Source organism: Diadema setosum, chromosome 3 (genome assembly GCF_964275005.1).
Source record: "Diadema setosum chromosome 3, eeDiaSeto1, whole genome shotgun sequence".
NCBI classification, from domain to species: Eukaryota; Metazoa; Echinodermata; class Echinoidea; order Diadematoida; family Diadematidae; genus Diadema; species Diadema setosum.
The window spans coordinates 32,690,348-32,717,379 of NC_092687.1; the positions used below are offsets into that span (position 1 = coordinate 32,690,348).

The following is a 27,032-nucleotide window of genomic DNA, read 5'->3' on the forward strand; positions in this document are numbered from 1 at the left end:
AAAGTGCCCAAAATGACTTTTGCCGCACTTTGGTATCTCCTTAGCCCACTGTACGATGTAACAACACAACATCTTGTAATGATGATGTGGGCACATTTACTGCCTCAGATATACTAGCAGATTAAACAACTTCTCACATTTCCATTGGATCAAACAAAAATAAATATGTTTTTTTTTTTGTATATTACCACATGCTATTGCAATATACAAAAGCTGTATATGACAGTAGTGCATGAGATGTATCCGACCCTCCCGCCCCCCCCCCCATTTCAGAAACTCTTGGGCCTGAATTCACGAAGGTGGTATAAATAAAACCATGGTTTAAGCCATGGACAAGAAACATGGGGCGTCAAGTGTCGCACAGAATATTTTGTTACGAAACGAAATTGGTCATTTCGTCGACAAGATGACCGTTTCCTTAACGAAATTATCGAAATTATCGTGTAATTCCTTGTTAACCGAGTACACATAAAAATAAAGACTTCCCGTAACATGTATCACAGGTCATGATCTCCACATTTCCTCCTCTTAACTTAAAATAAATAAATATATATTAAATTTGTTTTAAATGACCTTTAAACAGTATGAAGAAAAAAAAAATCTGTGTCTGCAAAGGCTTGACACGTGTCTAATACTGGGTCACGCTCATATTAAATGTAGCTCACAGGAACAAGGAATTCACGTGTGTATAAAATAATACTGCAGAGAGGGTGCAAAGTTGAACCCTTTATTGAGGGTGCGAAAATGTTCCCTTGGGTACATCTTTCCACTCACACTAATTGGTTCTAGATTGCACCTCTCCTTGAAGGTGCATCTTTCCACCCACACTAAGTGGTGTTAAGTTGCACATTTCTTGAGGGTGTGATCTTGCACCCTTTACCATTCGGCGCACCTTTGCACCCCGTGTAGCCTTTACATCTTGGTGCAACTTTATACATCCTTTTGTGAGGGTCATAGAAACACCCAAAGTTCCAAGATTGTGCCTTGTTTTGAGGGTGCAATTTTGGAACTTTGGGTGCTGTTTTGTACCGGCAAGAAAGGGTGAAAGTTACACCCTCGGGAGCAACTTTGCCTCCTTGAAAAAGGCGCAACCTCGTACCTTTTGATGCAACTTTATACCCAAAGGATGCAAGAATATACCCTCTCTTGAAGGTGCAATCTTATGCCTTATTGGTGTGATGTTACACCTATGTGGTGCTTATTTGCTCCATGACTGCTGCAAAATTGCTCCTTTAAAGGAGCAAGTCAGTGTCACTGCCTGCTCCTTTATAGGGCAATATCGCCCATCATCTCAAGGTGCAACTTAGCATCACATAATCGGAAACGATTTAGTTCTTTAACTACTCTAAACCTTGAATAGTGCGAACTGATGTAAGCATATTTGCTCAGTATATAACTTTTGTTGTTGTTGCACTCTGCAAAGTAAATAGGATTAGTGTAACTTGGATCTTGTGAATCATGAAATGTGTGTGCGTGTGGAATTTGTGAGTTGTGAAAATGTTAATGTAAAAGTTAACTTAGTTGTGTTTGAATAATATACTGAAACCAAAAAAAAATTACCCATTTACCTTTTCAATAAGGTGAGCACTATATCTATCAAACAAACCTTCTCGGCAAGAGTATACATCTGCATGAAGGAAGAGGTGAAAATATGATATGCAGTTGTCTGGATACGTCTTATTCAAAACGTTCTTGAATGCGTACTTATTCACATAATCTATAAGAATAACATATGCTTCTTACCAGTACTCAAAGCCTCTAAAACAAGAGCATGCTTCTTACACTTTTAAAGTATATACGTGTACCATATCTTAAAAACAAAATGTAAGCGGATTTAAGAAGTTGTTTGTATGCATTCAAGCGAATCCATATTTCTATCTAAAATCTAAAACGTGTCTTGTAAAAGGGGAATTCGTTTTATAATGACGATGCAATTATCTTAAAGTCCTTATCACGACATGTCTTGGAGTTCACTCATATTAAAAACATGAGATTCTTGGCACGTAGATTACAACTATGGTTTAAAGAGTTAACTGAGATACGCATACCGTATACGGGAATTTCGATGAAAACATTTAAATACAAGGTACTGTAAATAATATGAAAATAAAACTTGATACCAGCCCTTATCGGCAACCAATAGAGACTATGGAGGACTGCAGTTATGTGTTCAGATATTGTTTTGGGCGATACACGCATGCCGACTAATTTGGGATCAATTCGAGTCCCTCGAGCTGAGATTTCGGAACTGCAATGGGCAAACCATCATTATGAATAACAAAGTGACTGAGAATAATGCATGCACCAGTTTCTGTTTCGTTGTACTATACACAGAAAGTTGTTTCGTTTTCCAATCCTGTGCAGGCACACAGAGATTTACAGAATTCAATCATCTTTGGCTATAACGCCACGGTCGCGTGCAAAACGAATGCAGCTTATCTAACTTAACCTGTATGATAGTTACTGAATAGGGGACTATTGTATATTCAATTTATACATTATTAATCGGATGATAGAACCTGTCAAAGAGTAAATTGCGGATATCATATACCATTGTCAAATTCACTTTCTGTTCTATACATAGTATCAATGGAATGTTATGAACCCCTTCAGCATTACCAAATCATGAAGTAATATATCATAATTATTTCCCTGAAACGGCTGCATTAGATATGAGCGGGAAGAGTTTGGCATCATACATAGCAAGAGTCGTTATTACAAAACTAAATTCATGTATTATACAAGGTTTTAGGACACTTTGAATCATGCCCCCCCCAAAAAAAAAACAACAACTTAGTGAAATGTTGTATACCCTACTTCCATTAACCTATGATCTTTGACCCTTGAATACATGGCCCGCATTTTTTTCAACGAATAGGCATTTTTATGCAACGTAGGTATAAAAGAAAAACTAGAGATTGTAATTTGTCATCACTGACAAATTAAGGTGATCCGATTTTTTTTAATCAATAATTATAGTGCAAAGTCTCAGCTACAACATATTAAAATCTGAGAGAAATTCACCGAAGCATAAGTAAGATACTGCTCGATAAAGAGAGTCATGTCAATTTTCACATATAAAAAAATTCCCTCCCATAGAGATAACACGTCATAGCGAAGATAGAAAAAGAAGTACATATGACCTTTGACCCCACTTTGCACAGACAAGATGGCATCTGAGCAAAAAGTGGTTATTTTATGAAATGATCCCTGTAACATGGTCTTTACGTGTGCATAATATGGGAAAGATAGGACATGTATTCACCAAGATACAGGATGAAACATCTATGACCTTTGACCCTAATTTACATACCTAAGATGGCGTCTGATCAAGTAGTTGTTATTTTATGAAATAATGTTCGTGACATGAACTAAGCATGTGCAAAAGATGGTGGTGATAGGGTATGTTTTTCTTGAGTTATTGCACATAAAGTTTCAGAAAGAAAGAAATATTTCAATACATCGAAGATAAGCTTTAATTTCAACCAAGTTTTTTTGACGTGATGCAGACATCGTATGAAAAAAAAACGAAGGGCACATTGACGAAAGCACAAAGTCTCAGCTACAACATATTAAAATCTGGGAGAAATTCACCGAAGCATAAGTAAGCTGGTGCTCGATAAAGATAGTCATGTCAATTTTCATTTCCAGAAAAACTGCACTCCCATAGAGATAACACGTAAACTGGTCAAATTTGACAAGATTACTTTCAATCCATTTTTACGAGGTAATGCCGTCATCTAATCAAAATACTGTTATTACATTAATGAAAGAACATTTAATATGCTACAACATACTGAAATCTGGGTGAAAATTGACAAAGGATTAGTGAGATATGCTCGAGTGAACTTGAATTTTGATGACGTCATTTTGAAAATTTACTTTTTTTATTTTATTAAGAAATTTGATATCTTTTAATCATTTTGCCAGCATTGCCACCCAATGAAATGACATGTACAACTCATCAGTTTTCAGAATATGTAAAGAAAATGGGGGGGTCACCGTCCATCCTGACGAGTAAAATCGGATTTAAAATTGGCGGTTTTTTGGCATAGTTGCACTGTATATCGCCATTGACGCGCGCGCGGAATTTCAACTTTGAAGGGCCCGTATGACGTCATATTGAGTCGGATTGACTTGAAACTTGGTAGAAATATTCCTTGACATTTCAGGCATCTGATAAATGTGAAAAAACGGAAAATTTCTATTGCATATGAGCTTTGCGTGCGTATATGTGCGCGCGCGTACGCGTCCGTCCGATTTTTTCAATTTTTCAAAAAATGCTCCAAATGGTCTGAAACGTGTGCAAAAAGATTTTGAGCTCGATTGGAGCATACAAATATTTCAACGCGCGCGTACGCTCACGTTTTAATAATAAATATGAATTTTGATAATTTGAGTAGAATGCGCTTGACTTGAAATATATGTGACGTAAATTTCATTGAAAGTTTCCATTCCATTAATAAGATATGAATGAAAATGTGTTTTCATATAATGACGTCATCGTGACGTCACGGTCGACTGATCACTCTGATACATTAGATCTGTCATCTTTGTGACATGATACATACATGGCATGATAGGCAGAGGACTTTCTGAACTAACCTCTGCACAACTTTTGAGGAGAAATAAAGAAACAAAGAAGAAAGAATCAGTACAGATACAGAAGGTGATCCGAGAGGATACTCGGATCACCTAAAAATGTTTTAGGAAAATACATTTAACCACTTCAGAAATAACTAGACTCGGAATTTGTCAACACCCAAAAGTTGTGCAGAGGTTAGCTCAGAAAGTCCTGTTCCTATCAATTTCAAAATTATACCATGTATGTATCATGTCCCAAAGACGACAGCGCAAGTAAAATCATAGTGATCAGTCGACCGTGATGTCACTATGACGTCATTATATGAAAACACATTTTCATTCATATCTCATTATTGGAATGGAATTTTTCAATGAAATTTACGTCACATATATTTCAAGTCAAGCGAATTCTACTCATATTATCAAGATTCATATTTATTATTAAAAAGCGCTCGTACGCGCGCATTGAAATATTTGTATGCTCCAATCGAGCTCAAATTTATTTTGCACACGTTTCAGACCATTTGGAGCATTTTGTGAAAAATTGAAAAAAAAATTGGACGGACGCGTACGCGCGCGCGCATATACGCACGCACAGCTCATATGCAATAGAAATTTCCCGTTTTTTCACTTTGATCGGATACCTGAAATGTCAAGGAATATTTCTACCAAGTTTCAAGTCAATCCGACTCAATATGACGTCATACGGGCCCGTCAAAGTTGAAATTCCGCGCGCGCGTCAATGGCGATATACAGTGCAACTATGCCAAAAAACCGCCAATTTTAAATCCGATTTTACTCGTCAAGATGGACGGTGACCCCCCATTTTCTTTACATATTCTGAAAGCTGATGAATGGTACATGTCATTTCATGGGTTGGCAATGCTGAAAAAAAAATGATTCAAAGATATCAAATTTCTTAATAAAGTAAAAAAAGTAAATTTTCAAAATGACGTCATCAAAATTCAAGTTCACTCGAGCGTATTTTACTTATCCTTTGCTGATTTTCACACACATTCCAGTATGTTGTAGCTTATTAAATGCTCTTTCATTAACATAATAACAGCATTTTGATTGGATGACGGCATCACCTTGTAAAAATGGATTGAAAGTAATCTTGTCAAATTTAACCAGTTTACGTGTTATCTCTATGGGAGTGCAGTTTTTCTGGAAATGAAAATTGACATGACTATCTTTCTCGAGCACTAGCTCACTTATGCTTCGGTGAATTTCTCCTAAATTTTAATATGTTTTAGCTGAGACTTTGGGCTATCGGTAATGTGCCCTTTGTTTTTTCATACGACGTCGGCATCACGTCAAAAAATTTGGTTGAAATTAAAGCTTATCTTCGATGTATTGAGATATTTCTTTCTTTCTGCAACTTTCTTTGCAATAACTCAAGAAAGACAGGCCCTATCACCCCCATATTTTGCACATGTTTAGTTCATGTTACGTACATTATTTCATAAAATAACAACTACTTGATCGGACACCATCTTGGGTATGTAAAATAGGGTCAAAGGTCATAAATATTTCATCCTGTATCTTAGTAAATACATGTCCTATCTTTCCCATATTTTGCACACGTAAAGACCATGTTACAAGAATCATTTCACAAAATAACTACTTTTTGCTCAGATGCCATCTTGTCTGTGCAAAGTGGGGTCAAAGGTCATATGTACTTTTTCTGTACCTTCGTTATGACGTGTTATGTTTATGGGAGGGAATTTTTCTAGATGTGAAAGTTGACATGATTGTCTTTATCGAGCACTAGCTCAGTTACCCTTCAGTGAATTTCTCCCAGATTTTCATATGTTGTAGCTGAGACTTTGCGCTATCGTAATGTGCCTTTTGTTTTTTCATACGATGTCGGGATAATGCTACAAAACTTGGTTGAAATTAAAGCTTATCTTCGATGTATTGAGATATTTCTTTCTTCTTGCAACTTTCTTTGCAATAACTCAAGAAAAACAGCCTCTATCACCCCCATATTTTGCACATGTTTAGTTCATGTCACGTACATCATTTCATAATATAACAACTACTTGATCGGACACCATCTTGGGTATGTAAATTAGGGTCAAAGGTCATTTAAATGTTTCATCCTGTATCTTGGTGAATACTTGTCCTATCGATCTTTCCCATATTTTGCACACGCAAAGACCATGTTACAAGAATCATTTCACAAAATAACCACTTTTTGCTCAGATGCCATCTTTGGTGTGCAAAATGGGGTCAAAGGTCAAATATACTTCATTATGTATCTTCGTTAGTGCATACGGATTTCGGTACCAAATATGGCAGGTCTGACTCCCTTTTCTAAATGAGACTCCAAACATCACATGGCCAATGTCCCCTCAACACAGATGAAACCTGTATGGTCATGCCTATTGGGATCAGGACTCAAATCATTGATTTCCCAATAGATCGGATCACCTAATTTGTCAGTGTTGACAAATTCCGAGTCTAGTTGTCATTTATTCTATAACACTAATAATATAGAGCTATTGGTCCGCCATATTGCCTAACAGTTCGTCGTCCTCCTACGACGTTTGTTCAGCAAATAAGGCACAGAAGTTAATTTTGCACTTGTTGCCAAAGACTCTAATCTTCTTTACCGCTATTCTCAGACATGTATGCTGGTGCTGTATGAATCTAACAAGGCAAAAGCGAAGTGATGTCTCGTCCACGTATCGACTTTGTGATTACAGAGATTTTCAAATGGTATAGTTCATTGACTTTTTGACTGTTGACGTGGTCGGACTTCACCAATATGAACACTTGACAGCAATCATTAGATGATCTGAGTAGTGAATTTGGTGGTCATATAGCTCAAAAGTGTGGAAAGTAATTGAAAAAACACCAGAATACTATGTCGACAGTGTGTATCAGGTGAGATACAAACATAGAACAAGTTCCAGTGCATGGGTTTCAGGAGGTTACTTTTCCAGCCAGGGCTATAGTCTAGCTGGTAAAATTGGGCCTTTGAGGGCATCCGGCGGCTACCCTCCCCCCCCCCCCCTACTTCTTAAAACGTCTGGCAACGGCCACGCATATATCCTGTAAGTGTAAATAACAAGTTCCAGTGGGTTTCATTAGGTTATTTTTTCAGCTAGGCTAGCCTAGCTGGAAAAAAGTGGGTCTTTAAGGGCGTCTGGCGGCTACCCCACTCCACTTAAAACGTCTGGCAATGGTCATGCATTTATCTTGTAAGTGTAATGAACAAGTTCCAGTGGGTTTCATTAGGTTAATTTTTTTTTTCAGCTAGGCTAGCCTAGCTGGAAAAAAGTTGGGTCTTTAAGGGCATCTGGCGGCTACCCTCCACCACTTAAATCGTGTGGCAATGGTCATGCATTTATCTTGAAAGTGTAACGAACAAGTTCCAATGGGTTTCATTAGGATACTTTTTCAGCTAGGCTAGCCTAGCTGGAAAAAGTTGGGTCTTTGAGGGTGTCTGGCGGCTACCCCCACAAATTAAAACGTCTGGCAATGGTCATTCATTTATCCTGTAAGTGTAACGAACAAGTTCCAGTGGGTTTTATTAGGTTACTTTTTCAGCTAGGCTAGCCTAGCTGGAAAAAGTTGGGTCTTTTAGGGCGTCTGGCGGCTGCCCCCCCCCCCCACACTTAAAACGTCTGGCAATGGTCATTCATTTATCCTTTAAGTGTAACGAACAAGTTGCAGTGGTTTTCATGGGGTTACCTTTTTCAGCTGGAGTTTGGTCTTTAAGAGCGTCTGACGGCTACCCCCACCACTTAAAACGTCTGGCAATGGTCATTCATTTATCCTGTAAGTGTAACGAACAAGTTCCAGTTGTTTTCATGGGGTTACTTTTCCAGCTAGGCTAGCCTAATTTTGAGGGGTCCCTTTTTTTGACCCTCCTGGCCACACCCACCACCGATGACCAGCCAGACGTGCATTTCCATACTTAGGGGCATATGTACTAAATTGCTATATACATAAAAATTGGTAACCTTTTCAGCTAGGCTGACCCCCGCTGGCTCCCGGACTATAATGGACCGTATTAGTCCATGGGCCAGGCCAGATATTGGTACCATCTGAGGTGGCAAAACCTTTTTGGTGTCATTTTGTTTGTCGGGCATAGATATGCCTATCAAGCTATGATAGCATTTCCAAATGAGTAGCTTAGTCATAATAAATGAATTTTTAACCAATTTGGTTTCGTTGTTATATCCCTATACTTCTGAATCGAAACGAACCGCTATACAAAGAAGAGCACTGTCTTCTGTATGTTCCATAGAGCTGTAAAATGCAGCTCTATGGTATGTTCACAAGTGTTCTGTTGTAAACGCTGTGCGCTTAGTCTTTATTAAAGGCAGTGAAGGGAATATCCAAAGGTTATGATGTCCACAGCGCTTAGTCTTTATTCTAGACGGCAAAGGGAATATCCAAAGCGTATGATACAGTGTATATCCTTTTATTAAAAAAAAAAAAACAACAACAACAACAACAACAAAAGCAATTCCTCGTGAATTTTACAGTATTTTTCAATTATTTTTCATTTTCCGGCGAAAACGCTACTGTGAAAACGCTAATACCAGGCCAATGTCGCTTTATTTCCATCCAACGATATAGGATAATACAAAAACAATGAACCGGTACCCTACGATACATTACAATGAATAATATTGTAAATGAACAGAGTGATTTTTGTTTAAAACTCATGTATTTGTTGATAGGGTAGTATAAAACGGTATAGATATAATCCCTTTTTTGAGGAACTTTAGAAATGATAACGGCACATTGGTCTAGATAAAGATTAAGCGCACGGCGTGACAGCTGTGGACGTCATAACCCTTTGGATATTCCCTTCGCTGCCTTGAATAAAGACTAAGTGCACCGCGTTTACAACAGAACACCTGTGGAGATACGGAAGACAGTGCTCTTCTTTGTATAGCGGTTCGTTTCGATTCAGAAGTATAGGGATATAAAAACGAGACCAAATTGGTTTAAAAAAATCATTTATTATGACTAAGCTACTCATTTGGAAATGCTATCATAGCTTGATAAGCATATCTATGCCCGACAAACAAACTGACACCAAAAAAGGTTGTGCCACCTCAGATGGTACCAACAGCCCATTTTTTCGGGTCTTGGCCCATGGACTATATGCAGGAAAGCAGCACGCAAGCATCACTCCGAATTCATATACAAATCCGCCAAACAAACTCATCAAAGTCAAAGCTGCTGATAAAATCAATACAGTACTCTCCGCATAATCGGGTAGGCTCGAGCAGAGCGTTTCTTACCCGATGAAGCGGAGTACCCGATTAACAAAAGAACATATCTCACAATTGACACACATAATAATTATGTATGTACATGCACTTTACACTGCGCCAAAGACCTACACTGCATGCTTAACACGCGTGCTTGCACGGCACGTTATACATACCTTACACTTTCTCAGTCACGAACAATAATTCACACTCTTTTTATAGACAAATATATCTTCAGAAAACTTTGTCGTTTGACTATAGACTCTTCGCTAACATGCAGGCGTTTTCCGAAATGAACACATCTCTGCGTACACTAGTCACGTAGATCGTCGGGTTACTTTTCGAGAAGTGACCGCCGGGGAAAAGTAAAGTTATGGAGCTGGTGGTACATGGCCTGATTTTCGTTGCAAACTTCTCGTATTGTGAATGTTGCTGTGCGAAGCAAGGGATGAGCGCAAGTGTGTTCAACTCCTGTCTGTCTATGCATTTTAAGTGTAATGTGTAATGTTCGTTTACGTGTGGCAAGTCGGTACTTGTACATGACATTGTGTTCTCATGTTTAATCACTCCCCGATTGATCAGTCTTCTCTGCAAACTAAGCAGAGAATGCGATTACCCATGGAAAACTTGACATTCATAATGTCCAAAAGTGTTATATCTGTGGTAAAATGCTGGTAGAAATTAGATTAGAAGACAATTATTTACCCGTTTATGTAGAGAGGCAACCCGATTATAAGGTAATTCTAATGTGCATTGGAACTGATTTTAAATTTACTACCCAATTAAACGGAGTACCCGTTTAAGCGATACCCGATTACGCGGAGAGTATGGTCGGGTGTTCATAATACCGGCCACCTAACGTTTTTCTATCAATAGAAACGTGAAAAATCTCACATTTTGCCTGAAATTTTACTCACGTGTGGAGAAAATACTCCGGTTTCAAAAGCGCGCACTGAAAATGCGATCTGAGGTACGCGCTTTTAGATGGCGGCTTCGAACGCGTGGGGTGTCATTTTTTCCGCACTCAGTTGCCCTGCTCATTTCGACCGACCACCCTGACAATACGTATAAAGGGCACTTAAATGCGTTTTTTTTTTTTTTTTTTTCGACAGGCCGCTGTTTTTTTCTAGCCGTCATTTTCCCCCCAATAATATTTGAATATATTTTGAATCATTCGATATTACTTTTGAAGGACTGTTTGATGAATTTGAATTGATTTTCATTAGGAAACATTTCATCGTAATTGAAATGAATTAGATCTAGATGAGTCGGTTTGTTTTTTTCACATTCATTTCTCGTTTCTGCTTCAACTCGTACGGTTGTAGCGGGCGACAAAATAATTATGTCATGTGTATTGTAACGACGAACGTGTGTGCACGATCGTACAAGCGGCGGTGACAATTTCGCGGTCAAAATCGTCAAATTTATTACGGAAGGATACTCTACATCTACAAACGCGTCAGCAAAGGTAGGCCTAACTAACGTTAGTAATATGTAGTTACACGATAAACCTTATTCGATTTTGCTAAATTTCGGTAATTTAGAGGGAATACTTAGTTGTTTTCTCCACATTTAACTCGGTAGCGTAGCCCAGTGAAGAATCGAACACCGTTGCGCGTAGTCCCATGCGTACAATTTCTTTCTGTACGTGCAATGCCATTATAGTGCGCGGTCGGTCGATATAGACCCGATCGGTGTGTTGAACACCTACCATACTGTATCAACGTTTATGCCAGCAACAGCTTACTAGGTATCCCTACCCACGCGCAGCTAAAAAAAACACGTACGCAAAAAGCTGACATAATAAACACATTCTTCCATCATACATACACACACACACACACACACACACACACACTAAATTATCATGTGCGCACGCACATACACGCTTCCTTGAAACCTCACCATGACTTTTTACATGGCATGTTTGCGTGGATGTTGCCATGTAAGTTATGTGTTATATTTCAATGACTATGTCCAGAACGATATTACCCAGCAAAATGTGCTTCGAGGGCGGGCGACAATCCGTGCCGCCAGCCCTCCTCACGGATTGTCGCCAGACGACAATCCGTGACGGGGGCGACAATCCGTGCCGCCAACTCCGTCAAGGATTTTCGCCCCGAGCCGGGGCGACAATCCGTGTCGCAACATACGTGCTTCTTCTCGCCGAATCATTCCCTCTCTTTCAGTAGCCACTATCTGCATTAGGCACAAATGAATCCTGCTTCTGTAAGTCTCAAAATAACTTAATGTATGACCTTGAGTAATTTACTGTAACTTTTACAGTAGTTTAATGTAAGGTTCACAGTAAATTAATGCGAAAATTGCTCAATTTAGAAAAAATATCATGACGAAAAATTTCTTTATGTAACTGAAAGTATTTAGAATACTGTGCAGCAGAAATTTCTTGTGATTTATACTGAATATATGCAGTGTCTTTGAAACTAAATTGCTATGATAACCACTTATTATTATCATTATCAATATTATGACTATACATTAGGACCTTTTATTTTTTCTGGACCAAACTATGTTTCTACTTTGTTTTTGTTTTTGTTTTTTGTTTTTTGTTTTGTTTTTTTAGCAGTACTCACACAATTCAGCACAAATACTATTCGTTGGATCAAGAGGAGCAGAACACATTGTATTTTTAGATAAAAGGCATATTTTATCACTTGCAGTTTCGTTTTTCTTCTGGGTCAGACAAACGCGGCCAGAGTCTATAGTGTCTGTCATATCCCTTCTGTAGAGTGACGCGACGTTGGCGCTGCAGCCTGCATCATGCGTGTATGTACATCGTGTACAACGTGAATAGTACAGCATAACATGCTGTACATGAAGGAAGATAATTTGACATTCCCAAAAAACAAAAGTAAAGAGCGGGGCGGTTGGCGCTAATGGGATTTTACAACAAAGCACTGAGTTTTGTCTGAAATAGAGTTATTGTGTGTGTGTGTGTGTGTGTGTGTGTGTGTGTTTGGAGTAAAATAATACAATATGTGGAAACTGTGCGTGTGTGGTGGTAGTATAGTGGTAGTGGTTTGTTTGTCTACGTGTATTCGTCTGCCTGAATGCGTACGTGTTAATGTGAGTACGTGGCTTATGTGTGTAGGGTGTATGGTATGTGATGCGCATTTGTGGCGCAGTTTTGTGCCTGCATGAGTATATCTGGGGGGTTTGATGTACGTGGGCTACGTACCTGCGTATGTGTGTTCGAGTGTCTACGTAAGCACTCAGGAAATAAAAGGAAGGAAACATTCAAGCTCCGGGTCCCACAACAAGCACAGCGCTCCGCACACACACACACGCATACACACACACACACACACACACATCCGAACCTATACCACCTTCCTTCCCTATGTTGATACGTAAAGGCCGTGTCACATCTTTCCGGCAAAGCATTGCGTGCGACTTGCAAAGAACAATTTTTACTGCCCGGAGGTCCCCGGAATGAGCCGCACATGACAGTACCTAGCACGTATCTCACCCGTAGTCACCCGGAGGTGTGCACGCAAATCTTTTTACCCGCAACCATTTTTAGGCCCTGTCACACCTTTCCGGGCAAGCTTCGCAGGCTTGTTGCGTGTACGGATTTTCCAGCATACCGGCGAATTTCTGAGGGCGAACAAGGATTTGGGCGAATCAGTGCATGTGTCTTACTTGCTGGACGCGTTCTACTTAAATTCTACTTGCGGGTATACTGTGTGACCTTTGTACCAGTCGCGTGGGGGCTGACAACCAGTGAAGGAATTCCTCTGAAGGAATGGCAAAATTCCCACGGAATGTCATTATCTTGGCTGCCATAACAAAAAAGTCCTGTGGTACTCCCTGTGGTTGTACTTGTCGGTACCACACAGTGTACCACACACTTGTAATGTTACCACAGGAACTGTGTGGTACTGTACCACAGGCTTGTAGGGTACTCCCTGTAGTACTTGTCGGTACCACACAATGTACTACATAAATAAATGTTACCACAGGAACTGTGTGGTGCTGTTTTACAGGCTCATGTGGTACTCCCTGTGGTACTGGTTGGTAACACACAATGCACCACACAAATATATGTTAACACAGGAACTGTGTGGTACTGTGTCACAGGCTCGTGTGGTACTCTGTGATGTACCACAGGGCAGTACCACAGGACATTACCACAGGAAAGTACCACAGGACTGTACCACAAGACAGTATACACACGAATTGCCCTGTAATATTCTGGGACGTATACCACACGACAGTACCACAGGACAGTACCACATGAATTGTCCTGTGCTATTTTTGGACGTACCACAAGAGAGTACAACAGGAAAGTACCACAGGATAGTACCACCGGACAGTACCACACGACTTGTTCTGTGGTATTTTGGGACGTACCACAGGACAGTACCACAGGGCAGTACCACAGGACAGTACCACAGGGCAGTACCACAGGACAGTACCACAGGAAAGTACCACAGGATAGTACCACAGGACAGTACCACACGACTTGTCCTGTGGTATTTTGGGACGTACCACAGGACAGTACCACAAGATAGTACCACAGGACAGTACGACACGACTTGTCCTGTGGTATTTTGGGACGTACCACAGGGCAGTACCACAGGACAGTACCACAGGAAAGTACCACAGGACAGTACCCCAGGACAGTACCACACGACTTGTCCTGTGGTATTTTGGGACGTACCACAGGGCAGTACCACAGGACAGTACCACAGGAAAGTACCACAGGATAGTACCACAGGACAGTACCACACGACTTGTCCAGTGGTATTTTGGGACAGTACCACAAGATAGTACCACAGGACAGTACCACACGACTTGTCCTATGGTATTTTGGGACGTACCACAGGGCAGTACCACAGGACAGTACCACAGGAAAGTACCACAGGATAGTACCCCAGGACAGTACCACACGACTTGTCCTATGGTATTTTGGGACGTACCACAGGGCAGTACCACAGGACAGTACCACAGGAAAGTACCACAGGATAGTACCACAGGACAGTACCACACGACTTGTCCTGTGGTATTTTGGGACATACCACAGGACAGTACCACAGGACAGTACCACAGGAATTGCCCTGTCGTATTTTGGGACGTACCACAGGACAGTACCACAGGGCAGTACCACAGGACAGTACACACGACTTGTCCTATGGTATTTTGGGACGTATCACAGGACAGTATCACACGAATCGTCCTGTGGAACTTTGGGACGTACCAAAGGGTAGTACGACAGGAATTCCTATGGTAATTTTCGATGTATACCACAGGTTAGTACCACAGGAACTGTCCTGTGGTATTTTGGGACGTACCACAGGACAGTACCACAGGACATTATCACAGGACATTACCACAGGAACTGTCCTGTGGTATTTTGGGACATTAATTACCACAGGACAGTACCACAGGAAATAATCCTGTGTTATTCCTGTGTTATGTGTCCCAAAATCCCACAGGAAGATCATAATAATTATGGTACTGTTCCACACAGAAGTACCACACATATATACGAGGACTGCAAAGTACCTGCGTGGAAGTTGCCTGCGAAATGCTGCCGCAAAAGGCCTCCTACTGGCGTTCTGCGTGAACCTCTCCGGGCATCCCTGCGACTCACCCGGAAAAAAGTTTTGGTCATGCTCAAAACTTGGCGGCGGTTAAATAGGACTTGCGTGAGCACCTCCGGGCAAGTACAGACGAGATACGCGCTAGGAACTGTCATTGGTGCGGACCTACTGCGGAGAGCTCCGGGTAGCAAATTTGCTTTCCCGCAAGTCAAGCCGCAAAACTTCCCCAGATACGGTATGACAAGGCCTTGAGCATGCTCAAAACTTGTTCCGAGTGAGTCGTGAGGTTTCGCTCGCAGAAGTACACGCAGAACACAAGTAGGGGACTCTTACCGGCAGCACCTCGCAGGCAACTCCAACGCAGGTACTTCTCAGTACCCATAAGTCGCTCGTAACAGAAAACGGATCGGTTTCAAAGCTCTCTCGCAGGTCACACGGAATGCACGCAAGTAGAAGCTAAGTAGCACGCTTCTAGTAGGTAAAAAACAGGTGCAAAAATTGCAAACATTCTTGTTTGCCCGCGGAAAATCTTCTACGTGCTGGAAACTACCTCCTCGCCACAAGCCCGCGTAGCTTGCCCGGAAAGGTGTGACACGGCCTTAAGACATAATGGACCGCATACATAAAAGCAGCACCCGCCCGCAAGCAAGCACCACTTCGAATTAATATACAAATCCGTCAAGGCCCTGTCACACCTTTCCGGGCAAGCCTTACGTGCGACTTGCAAAGAACAATTTTTACTACCCGGAGGTCCCCGGAATAAGCCGCACATGACATACCTAGCACATATCTCACCCGTAGTCACCCGGAGGTGTGCACGCAAATCTTTTTACTCGCAACCATGTTTAGGCCATGTCACACCTTTCCGGGCAAGCTATGCATTCCGTTACGTGTAGGGATTTTCCAGCATACCGGGAATTTCTGAAGGCAAACAAGAATTTTGGCGAGCCAGTGCATGTGTCTTACTATACTGGCGTTCTACGTGGACCTCTCTGGGCATCCCTGCGACTCACTCGGAAAAAATTTTGGTCAGGCTCAAAACTTGGCTGCGGTTAAATCGGACTTGCGTGAGCACCTCCGGGCAACTACAGGCGAGATACGCGCTAGGTACTGTCAGGTGCGGACCAACTGCGGAGAGCTCCAGGTAGCAAATTTGTTTCCCTGCAAGTCAAGCCGCAAAACTTCCCCAGACACAGTATAACAAGACCTTGAGTATGCTCAAAACTTGTTCCGAGTGACTCGTGGGGTTCGCTCGCAGAGGTACACGCAGAATACCAGTAGGAGGCCCTTACCGGCAGCACCTCGCAGGAGTTGGCTCTCACACACGTCACACGGAATGCACGCAATTAGAAGCCAAGTAGCACGCGTCTAGTAGGTAAGAAAGAAATTCGAAAATTGCAAACATTCTTGTTATCTCGCGGAAAATCTTGTACGTGCTGGAATCTACCTCCTCGCCACAAGCCCGCGTAGCTTGCCCGGAAAGGTGTGACACGGCCTTCAAACAAACCCATCAAACTAAAAGCTGTTGATAAAATCAATATGACGTTTATGCCAGCAACAGCTTACCCCTACCCACGCGCATCCAAAACGCATAATAAAGACATTCTTCCATCATATACACTAACACACAAACACATGCACCCACACACACACATACGCACAAACGGACACTCAATTATCATGCGCGCGCGCACTTACATACAGTACTTCCTTGAAACCTCACCATGAGTTTTTACATGGCTTGTTTGCATGGATATAGCCATGTAAGTTATGTTTTGGTATGTCTATGACTATGTCTTGAAAAAATGATATTACCCAGCAAAATGTGCTTCGAGGGCGGTCGACAATTTTTGCCACCAACCCTTATCATAAATTGTCGCCAGACGACAATTTATGACGGGGTGACAATTTATGTCGCAACACACGTATTTGCTTCATAAAAAGTATTCTTATACATCGCATACATGGTATATTATTGTTCATCACTTCAAATTCAATTTTTATATGCATAGGGCGCGAGTTACCAAACTACATAGCATCGTGGAAGACCTCACCTGACAGGTCGAAGCCTTGTCTCCGATGATCTTATAGAAGTCCGTGTGGAATTTTGAATGCATTATTGTCACTCTGCGCAGTACACTGCTAGAACACATCCCCTCCGCCAATTCACGTGACGTAGTTTTTCCGCAGTTGACTTCGTCAATAGATAACGATTTCTGATGTATGAAACAAACATTAATTCATTGAGGTAGAACAATAACGATTCATAATATTAAGGTGGGACTCCAATTAAATGCAGTATCATTGTTTCGGAGGGGGGGGGGGGGGCAATTAATAAGACGTGATACACTGTATTCATGCTTTCATTCATTTTATGCCATCCTGGTCCTGGATGGTATAAACTGAGAAAGAAGACATGCGTACCTTGCCCCATTTCTTTACAGGGCTGACCCAGAAGTGAGGTATTGAGACATGGATGCATAATACATTGTACTTCGAGTCCGAAATGTACATACAAAAGATTGTATGGGCCTTCTCAGATTAAGTGTTCAATTCCATGTGAGTAAAACCGAAAAATCAACCACAAAGTAATACAATCAAAGAGGTGTTTTCGGTAATTTCAAAACCGGTCAAATACGAAAAAAAAAGTGGAACATTCTAAATGATGGCCATTCATTGAGAAAAATGAATTGAAATAGAGCATCATTTATGATTTTTGATCACCAATCAGATACGTTACCGCAAATTTACATGTTGTAATGGACTCCTAACGTTGAATTAGGTGTATTGTTTTGATCCAATTTCTGTTCAGGAAAAGACATCTGTCCCCCTAAAGATATTGGGGTTTTTCAAGAGGTAAAGATTTTGTCATCCCTTGCTAATTGGTAGAAATTATTTCTGTGTGGTAGGTTGAAATATGTTTTTTGCTGAAATGAAATATAACCTTAAGATTCACTTTGTATTTTTAACAAATTTCGCTTACAAATAAAGTTTCGAATCCCACAAATCATGCAAAGGAAACGATCCGATCTGGAATTTGCACAGGAAACAAATATGAATTGCTTTCCTGGGGAAATAACTATTGAAAAAACATCGAATCGCCTTTGGTAACGTATCTGGTAAAATATAACTAATAATTTTAGTTGTGTATGAATTAATAAATACCACCTGTTTAATTATTTACCTTATGAATTGATGTAAAAATGAATGATGTAAGCCCAAATTAACCATTTTAAACATTGTACGTAATATTTAAACTATGAAATGTAGTGGAAAAGAGCCCTAAATGTGAAAGCTGAGTTCTTAATTCACAGAATATTCTCATCTTACGTCTGAATGTATTTATCCATCTGATTATAAATATTCATTAAGTTTTGATGGATAATGCAAACAAGGTTTAAAAAATATATTTTTGCAGGAACTTAGAAGGAAGTAGGTACAGTCTCTATGAACTCGATATACTAAAAAGTTGTTTGACCTACGGTAACGTATTTGGCTCACCCCTTTTAATGAAAATGAATAAATAATTGTTTAACTTATCAATGAATCTTGAGTAGTTCTTCATATGCTGAAAAACACTAGAATAAATATGCAACATAACACTGAAACTTTTCTCGGAAGCTTTTCATAAACCACTTTTTACTCTTTCAAAATTAGGTTACGTATCTGGCGTACCGTAAATGAATCTGTCGGTGAAGTTTAACACAGAGCAATTTCTACTGAATATTCTTCATTTGAACATAACTTTATTTTTTTTATGGAAGCGTCATTCTATGCAGAATTGTTTTATGAACACTTTGTTTTACATAACATTATTTGTCACCGTGGGTGCCCTGAATTATACGTAACGTATCTGCTAAATCTGAAAAGCAAAAAACTGATATGCTGAATCATAGCTTCGTCTTGTAAAATAAACGTTAAAAGTTGTTGCATAGAATATGAAAGTGTCTGGGTTTTATAGAATAGAACTTTGGAGTTTGTGAGCACAGAACGATTTGTTTGTCAAAACATTTACATTTTTTTTTCAGCATTTTGATTATGTGGTAACGTATCTGTCGGAGAACTTGGCATAAAGTTGTGAGACACTGACGCAGAAAGAAAAATCATGTGGAAGTGTTGCTCTTTTTCACTTCCCTGTCCTATTGGTGTAAGAATATAATCCTGAGGTCCAACAAAACGAAGCATGTAATATGTAGGGATGAATTTTGACCAGATTTGATCCCCTGAAAGCACAAGATCAATGAGCAAAATTCGGTCACGTATCTGTTGTAATGTATCCGTGGTAACGCATATGGTCGATCATGTTATTATGACAGCGATATCTACCGAATATTTCTTACTTGTACTAAACTTTAATGTTGAATCGATGCGTCATTCCGAGGAGTATTGCATAATATACAAGTTGTCTGACATTGCAATATCTGTCGCAGTGGGTGGCGTGAAATGTATGTAACGTATCTGTCCAAATAAAAATGTATAAAACCGATATTTCAAGCATTGTACCGTAAAAAAAAAAAAAAAAATCTAGGTACTTGCAATGTATGTATTCATTAACACATGGTCATTGCATAGTCTTGTTATTTTCGCAATGCTGTAACACTAAATAAACTAGTAACGTATCTGGCGGTGAACTTGGCGACAGGTTTCAAAAGGCTATAAAAAAGAAGTCAATAAAAATTTTGGAACTTTTCGAGTATTGTGATTAGCACATATGGGCAATTCCACGGTATGTAGGACAAAGACGCCGAAAATTCAACATGATTTTTGTTTCAAACACCATACATTTTCAGACAATACATGAGTTGAGGTTTTAAGAATCATTATGTTTTTCAACAAAAGCGGCCATTTTGATTTTCAAAATGGTTGCCAAAATATGCCTATAAGTCAATGGTAAGAAAGAGTCTATTGTCACATAACTTACTCTCTGTATATCCACTCTACTAGTACTCTAAACAACAATCTTTTTATATGTATGCAGTTACCAGACAAGTCTTTTACCACATGATAGAAAAAAAAAAGCTGGTTGCTTTAAAGAATTTGGTAAAAACTTTTAATTAGTTTGATAATGATGGATGTAACGTCAGGTACCAAAAACAAGGAATTTTTAACTTTATTTATCAAAGAAAGTGAGCTGTATGATGTAAGTTGGGATTTCTAATGAATGCCCATATGCCTCCCTTTCAATACCAGAAATAAGGATACTTGGCATAATGAAGAGTCAAAATGAACACTTCAAAATGTGTAACGTTTTACCGAAACGTAAACGTCAGTTACCATGACAGTAATTATTACAGATGCAAATTTTTTGACTTTCGGCCATTTCAATACATGTGGGAAGTCAAAGGTTCATGGTATGTCCATGGATACATTTTTTTTTGTTCGTTTTGTTTTATTTTAATTGATTAATTAATTTATTTATTTATTATAAGTACAAGTGTGTCAATTTTTTTGGGGGGGAGAGGCTTTAGCTTTTGATTTTCGGTTCAGCACAAGTTTAAGGTTAAATCATCTGGAAGTTTAGATTTACCACATGCAATATATGCACTCAAATTGCTATACAGTACATTCACAGTCCTACAAGATGATAAAGCTACTAAAGTTTGTAGGCCTAATCAATGATGTGATTGCATGGTAACCACCTTTTTCTATTAAAAAGCTTATGTACAGCTGTATACCAACAATTTCATAATCTTTACTAATGACTGCTTTTGCTAGCATTTTTCTCTTTTTCTGGAAGCTTCTAAAAGTGAAGTTTCTACCTCAAGGCAAATGCACAAGCAGATATATTTCTTCGCTTGCACTTAAATGTGTGGTTTAGTTAACAATATGGCACATCTTGTATAATGGTACATAAGGCATGTACTGTGTTTCAAACTTAACACTAATGTTGCTTAACGTTTAACACTGATGTTGCTCAAAGTCAGAGGTAATTCTAGGGTAAAAAGAACAATTGTTCAGATTTGTTGATTACTTTATTTCATTCATGCAGGGACATTTTGTAATACATGATAATTATGAACAGGAAGATTCGTTTATATTGATCTTAGAATTCTTTCGTTGCAAAGTTCTATTTCTTGGTATCTGGGATGTATTTGCAAGCCTTGATATACCAGTGAAAAGGAGAAGAAAAACAATTATATTACTTCAAGCAAGGAATAAACCAATAATGCCCTTTTGACCAAAAGAGCATAATGTTTCTTCTTCACAGAAAAAATATTAAAAGTTTAACATAATTCATTGAAATCAATTTTGATGATCGAGATCATTTTTTTTTTTATTTGTGGCCCTAACAATGCCTTGAAGGAGAAGGAGTAAAATAAAGAAAAGAAGAAGAGATATATCACAGTAGATTTCTTACATATTTATGCATATTTATGAGTTGATGTTTATACGCTATATATGTGTTTTTTTTTCCCCATGATCTGAAAGATATTTTTTTTCACACACAAAATATTTGTGTTTTGTGTAGTACTGCAGGGTATTATGGGTGGGGCACTCTTTCCTGTTCATTAGAAAAAAAAAAAAAGAACCTTAGTTATGTCAATACTTGGAACTGCTAAATCTAAATGGCTCTGTGTAACCATAACTGTTGAATAAGCATTCAATCTTAAGACAAATGTCAAGAAATATCCTCTGGTGCATTTAAATTATTTTTACTCAACTGTGCTGTATGGCATGGGGGGGGGGGGAGCTTGCCCCCTGAGGGCCCCACCCCATTTGTGTCTTTAGATTTTGTTTTAATTTGTTGTTTAAAATGCCTGGGATTGTTACTGGTATACTGCAGTAGTATAATAACCTGATAAATAAATTAATTCTCTGTAAACCCCATAGCAAAAGTATGTGTAACGTCAGTTACGTAACGTCAGTTACTAACATGCTTACCTTTAAGTTTTCATAGAACACAAAGAAAATGGACTGATGTTTCATTTCATGTTGGTATTTGTAATTGATGAACCAAAGTATGATTCCATATCCAACGGCGTAAATCCGTACTGAAGAGTGGGGGGGGGGGATGATTGGCGATAGTCACCATCACCACGATTACAAGCCATAACCGGAAGCGATTTTTTTTTCCGTAACCCTAACGCGTCGAAATTGCCAATTGTGTCACTTGAGCAAAGACTATCAGTGTAATGGCTGGTTTTGTACGCATGCGCTTGGACTTCGTTAGGCATACTGTACTGCTATGCAGTTTGTACACATAATACTAGTGGCATGGTCGTCTGCTAACACAGAATCAGATTCGAATGTGAATGGCACGCCCTTCAAACATAACGTGTTTGTGTGTGTGTGTGCATGTGTGTGTGTGTGTGTTTAAAAAAGAAGGTGATTCAGCAGCACAAGTGTTTGCGTATAAGGCAGATATGGATTGGCTTGAAGTTACTAAGTAATCAGAAAGCCTTTTCTGAGATATTCATGCAGAATATGTCAAGTGATACGCATGGTATGATCTGTATATTATATAGGCCTATATTGTACTGTGTGTTAAGAAAAATATGATTTAGAAGCACAAGAGATAAGAATGCAGCTGCTTACTTTTGTTCAAATTAATTTCATTGTAAACATGGGCCTGATATCGATGAAATTCTAATAAAGAATATAATTTTTTAATTTTTTTTTTGTGTGTATTACTCTGTTCGCACTGCAAGTATACACTCAACAGTAACACGTTCCCATGAATCGAAGTTTCAGAGGAAACTGAGAAGTGAGGACACAAGTCGTACATGGTAAATTGGAGCTTTATTCGAAAATGTTTCACATGAGCAAGCCGTTTAGCAAGTCATCATTTTACAAAAGCTCAGCACTCAGTATATCGTGTACAACATAAGCAGGGAGGTGACTCACCTTGCTGGTATATTAGCAGGGAGGTGAGACTAAAATTCTCTCACCTCCTTGGTACACGGGAGGGTGCCTTTTTCAATCAAAGTTACAAATCACTCATGGTCACTTTCACTGACAGCAATCACTTATGTTCAGATTATTTATGGGCTTCCTTACGCGGCAGCCTCAAAAGTGGAGTGAGCGTCAGGTGGTGTCCGTTGACAAGCCACGAATGATTTTATCATTATTATTATTATTATTATTTTTTTTTTTTTTTGGGGGGGGGGGGTTAGCAGGCCCGTATCCAGGATTTTTCAAGGGGGGTGCGGTCACTAAAAAAACGGACCTTCGGTACCAGTACCAATGATGACACACACACACACACACACACACACACAATTATATATATGTATATATATATATTCTTTGGACGACCGAACTACAAAAGTTCTATAAGAATTTGCGCGCGAAGCGCGCCGCAAATCGTGAATTTTGACTGTTTTAATGACGTTTTAAAGTCTCGAGGAAATTTGTATTTTTGTCTGTTGCATGCAATCGCGTTACGGTATTTCATCTAGGAAATAATAAAAACTCATTTTGCCAGGAAGTTGCAAAGTTTAATTGTGTTCGAGACTCTGCGCGCGTAGCGCACCGCAAAATTGAGAATAGTGATTTTCCTGGTGTTGTTTTAACTTTTATTTTTTCTATTGTATACCCGCGTTAGCAGGCCTGAAGCCAGGATTTTTAAAGGAAGGGGGGATTGCGTTAATTAACAAAACGGTCCTTTGATACTGTCCCGGGAGGTGTAGCGACAATTAAAAGGTGGACACCATGCTCATACATGGACTTTCAAAATGGCCCCTAAACGAGTAATGATCATATGATTTTTTTCGGGCCTTAAAAACAAGTATTCCTTAAATGTTTCCTGCACCCTAAAGAAGTACTTCATCATGATTGAACAATATACAATTTTCCCAAATTTCGGCCTTTTTGATACCCTTTGATTATATACGCTCGTACATCACACTTTCCATATAATCCGTGAGAAAAAACGACCCCTATTACGCGTTTTCTTTAGCGAGTATGGTCACGGTGTCCACCTTTCATCCCATTGGATGCTGTTTGGAAGATGAAACATTCACTTTACTATACAGTATATCAACCGTTGGTATGCGAGTTTGTCAAAAACGAAAATAAATAAGAAAATTTTTAAAACAAAATTAATTGTAAATGTGAACCATTTATATTTTGCCTCCTTGTGGTAGGATATTTCCAGCATTTCCGAACTTTCAAATAATCATTTTAGATCTAATAATATTAAAGGTAGTAGATCCGATTCGCAAACATCTCCAATATCAGTCAAATGTCATATTAACCATCATGCTAAGAAGGTTTTCTTTGTGAAATTTGGAGGTCAGTGAAATTCAAAAATTAAACATCCGTTAGCCATTAGAAGAAGTTGAGTGCAAATTCAGACCTCAGGCTTAGTGCTCAGATGTTTTCCTATTTGATTTGATCTGTCTTAGTGTGCACACTAAGATACATACTGGAATGGTTATTTCTTATTTATTAAATTATAGTAGCATATTTGGTCACTAGCTGTCTCCAGGCATTTTCGAATTTGGGCTGCAAAGAGACCCACTACCTTGAAGTTAGAAGAGAGATAAGTAAATAATGATAAAATAAACAAACAAAAAAGAATGAGTTTCTTTTGTAATACTATCTGACAAACTTTTTACTTTACCATTTTACTTCATAGCTCAGCACTTTCCATTCTCTCTCATACCCTCTTACCCATTACATTTAAATGACATACAACTAAAATGAGTTTGCGTGCCTGCATAATACTCTTTGGAAATTATAAGTGAAAATGTTCTTAGGTTTTGGCTCACTTTAAAATGAGAACCAATAGAACTGTCACAACATGAGAAATGTATAAGTAATAATCAACACTACATTTCCGAATTTGGCCTGCAAAGAAATCCGCTACCTGTAAGTTAGAAAAGAGATTAGTAAATAATGATAAAATAAACAACAAAAAAGAATGAGTTTCTACCGCCGTATCCAGAACAGAGCCTGAAACGGTGCAGGCTCAAGAAATCGTTTGTACTATAATACGTCTTGAAGTACTGTGTGATACTGTTGACTCAGACTTCTACAAAGCTGTAAGTGAGAATTGTAATCCAATCCGACTCATTACCTGAGATATGTATGAAAATATTTGTCGATGCGTCACAATGCAGTCTAACGCACTCACAATGCTATCATACATAGGGTTTTTCTCTTGGTTGGTACTAGCAAAAGGGCTAGAAAAAGCAGCTATTATAATTCGTTAGGCATGCATAATGGCCCAATGAGTGTTACAAGAGAACTGGAGTAAGACAGGCCTTTCATTTTGTTTTGTCTCTCCTGATCGTTCGTAAGAAATGCTAACTCATGACCACCTTTTCACAATTTGATTGGAGCATGCATTCATAATGGAAAATAGTTGACATAATAATCTATCCCCAGGCATTATCATGCCAACATGACTGTACTTATATATACATGTACTATATCTTTGTGAGACGTAGATATAAAATGTCTCAGGTTTTCGATTAAAGTAATTTCGAGGCAATTTCTTTAATTTTTATCATATATGTCAACTTGAGGCTATTAGATTTTCATCCACTTACCTCTGTTCCTGTGAAAAAATGCAAGTGTCAACCTCAATGTTATCCACGAATCGCACGTACTCGGGCGGCCAGTGGAAAAAAACAAAAAACAAAAACAAACACCGGTCACACGCGCCAAGGGCCATGGCATGCAGTGCCAATATAATAATAGCTCGCACAAATTGATACATAACATTTGTGTTTGTGTGCATGGGGACGATCCGATGCTTCATACAACAAAAGGGTTTCGTACAATTATTGTTAACATTTTTAAACGTACTCTTCCACATTTACGTAGCATAATGTGTCTTTATATTTATTTGGATTGTTATCTTGAGAATTGCTAAAAACCGTTATTATAAAAAAGTGGACCTTTCAGATTTTTTTTTTTTTTTTGGGGGGGGGGGGGGGGTGCGTACGCACCCGACGCACCCCCCCCCCCCCCCCCCCGGCTACGGGCCTGGGGTTAGGATAACAGTGCTGCATGATATAATGATGATTGTGTACATATAGGCCGTGAGGGAAAAGACATTTCATTTCAATTCAATTCAATTCGATTTCATTTTCCGTTTCTGGAAATTTCTTTTGTTAGCATGCATACAAGTTACATCGATACATACATATACAGAGCACACATAAACACACAAGAGATATACAGCAATACAATGTCAATGTCATTGTCAGAAATACATAACATTAAAGGAATATTAATCTGTATAAATCAACGTTGTGTTGGGTGTGGTGTGCATTAACATACAGAAATATGTAAATATGTATCAGATTTATAATAACTATATAAAACTTTTAAACAATATAAATTAATACAACTTTATGTCTAAATAAGTGATTGTATATATAAAAATCTTGAAGGCAATTATTATATACGTGCGTGTGTGTGCGTGTATCTGTATATGTGTGTGAACGTACAAAAAATGTAAGTCAATGTTTTTTGACAAAACAGTATAAATTACATCCTACGATTGTTCTTTTGTTTTTGTTTTACAACAGCTAAGATACTGTATGATATAGTAATTTACTAGTCAAGTGTTTGGATGGCGTTAACAGCTGTCTGTGAAGGGTTAGTGTATAGGATCGCATTTGTATAACATCAAAAATCTACGGTATAAAGATGTTAAAAGCAATGACAGTATTCAGTGAAACATTGT

General features: G+C 39.0%; 1 protein-coding gene across 1 annotated transcript in view; it reads right to left on the bottom strand.

Annotated features, from left to right (window-relative positions):
• Positions 1-27,032, bottom strand: part of LOC140246791 (uncharacterized) — a 64,393-nt gene that overhangs the window by 12,235 nt on the left and 25,126 nt on the right. Inside the window, exons 3-4 of the mRNA XM_072326124.1 lie at positions 17,446-17,607; positions 16,684-16,759 (exon numbers count right to left, since the gene is read on the bottom strand). Coding sequence (XP_072182225.1) covers positions 16,684-16,759; positions 17,446-17,607 — 238 coding nt within the window. The remainder of the gene's footprint in view (positions 1-16,683; positions 16,760-17,445; positions 17,608-27,032) is intronic.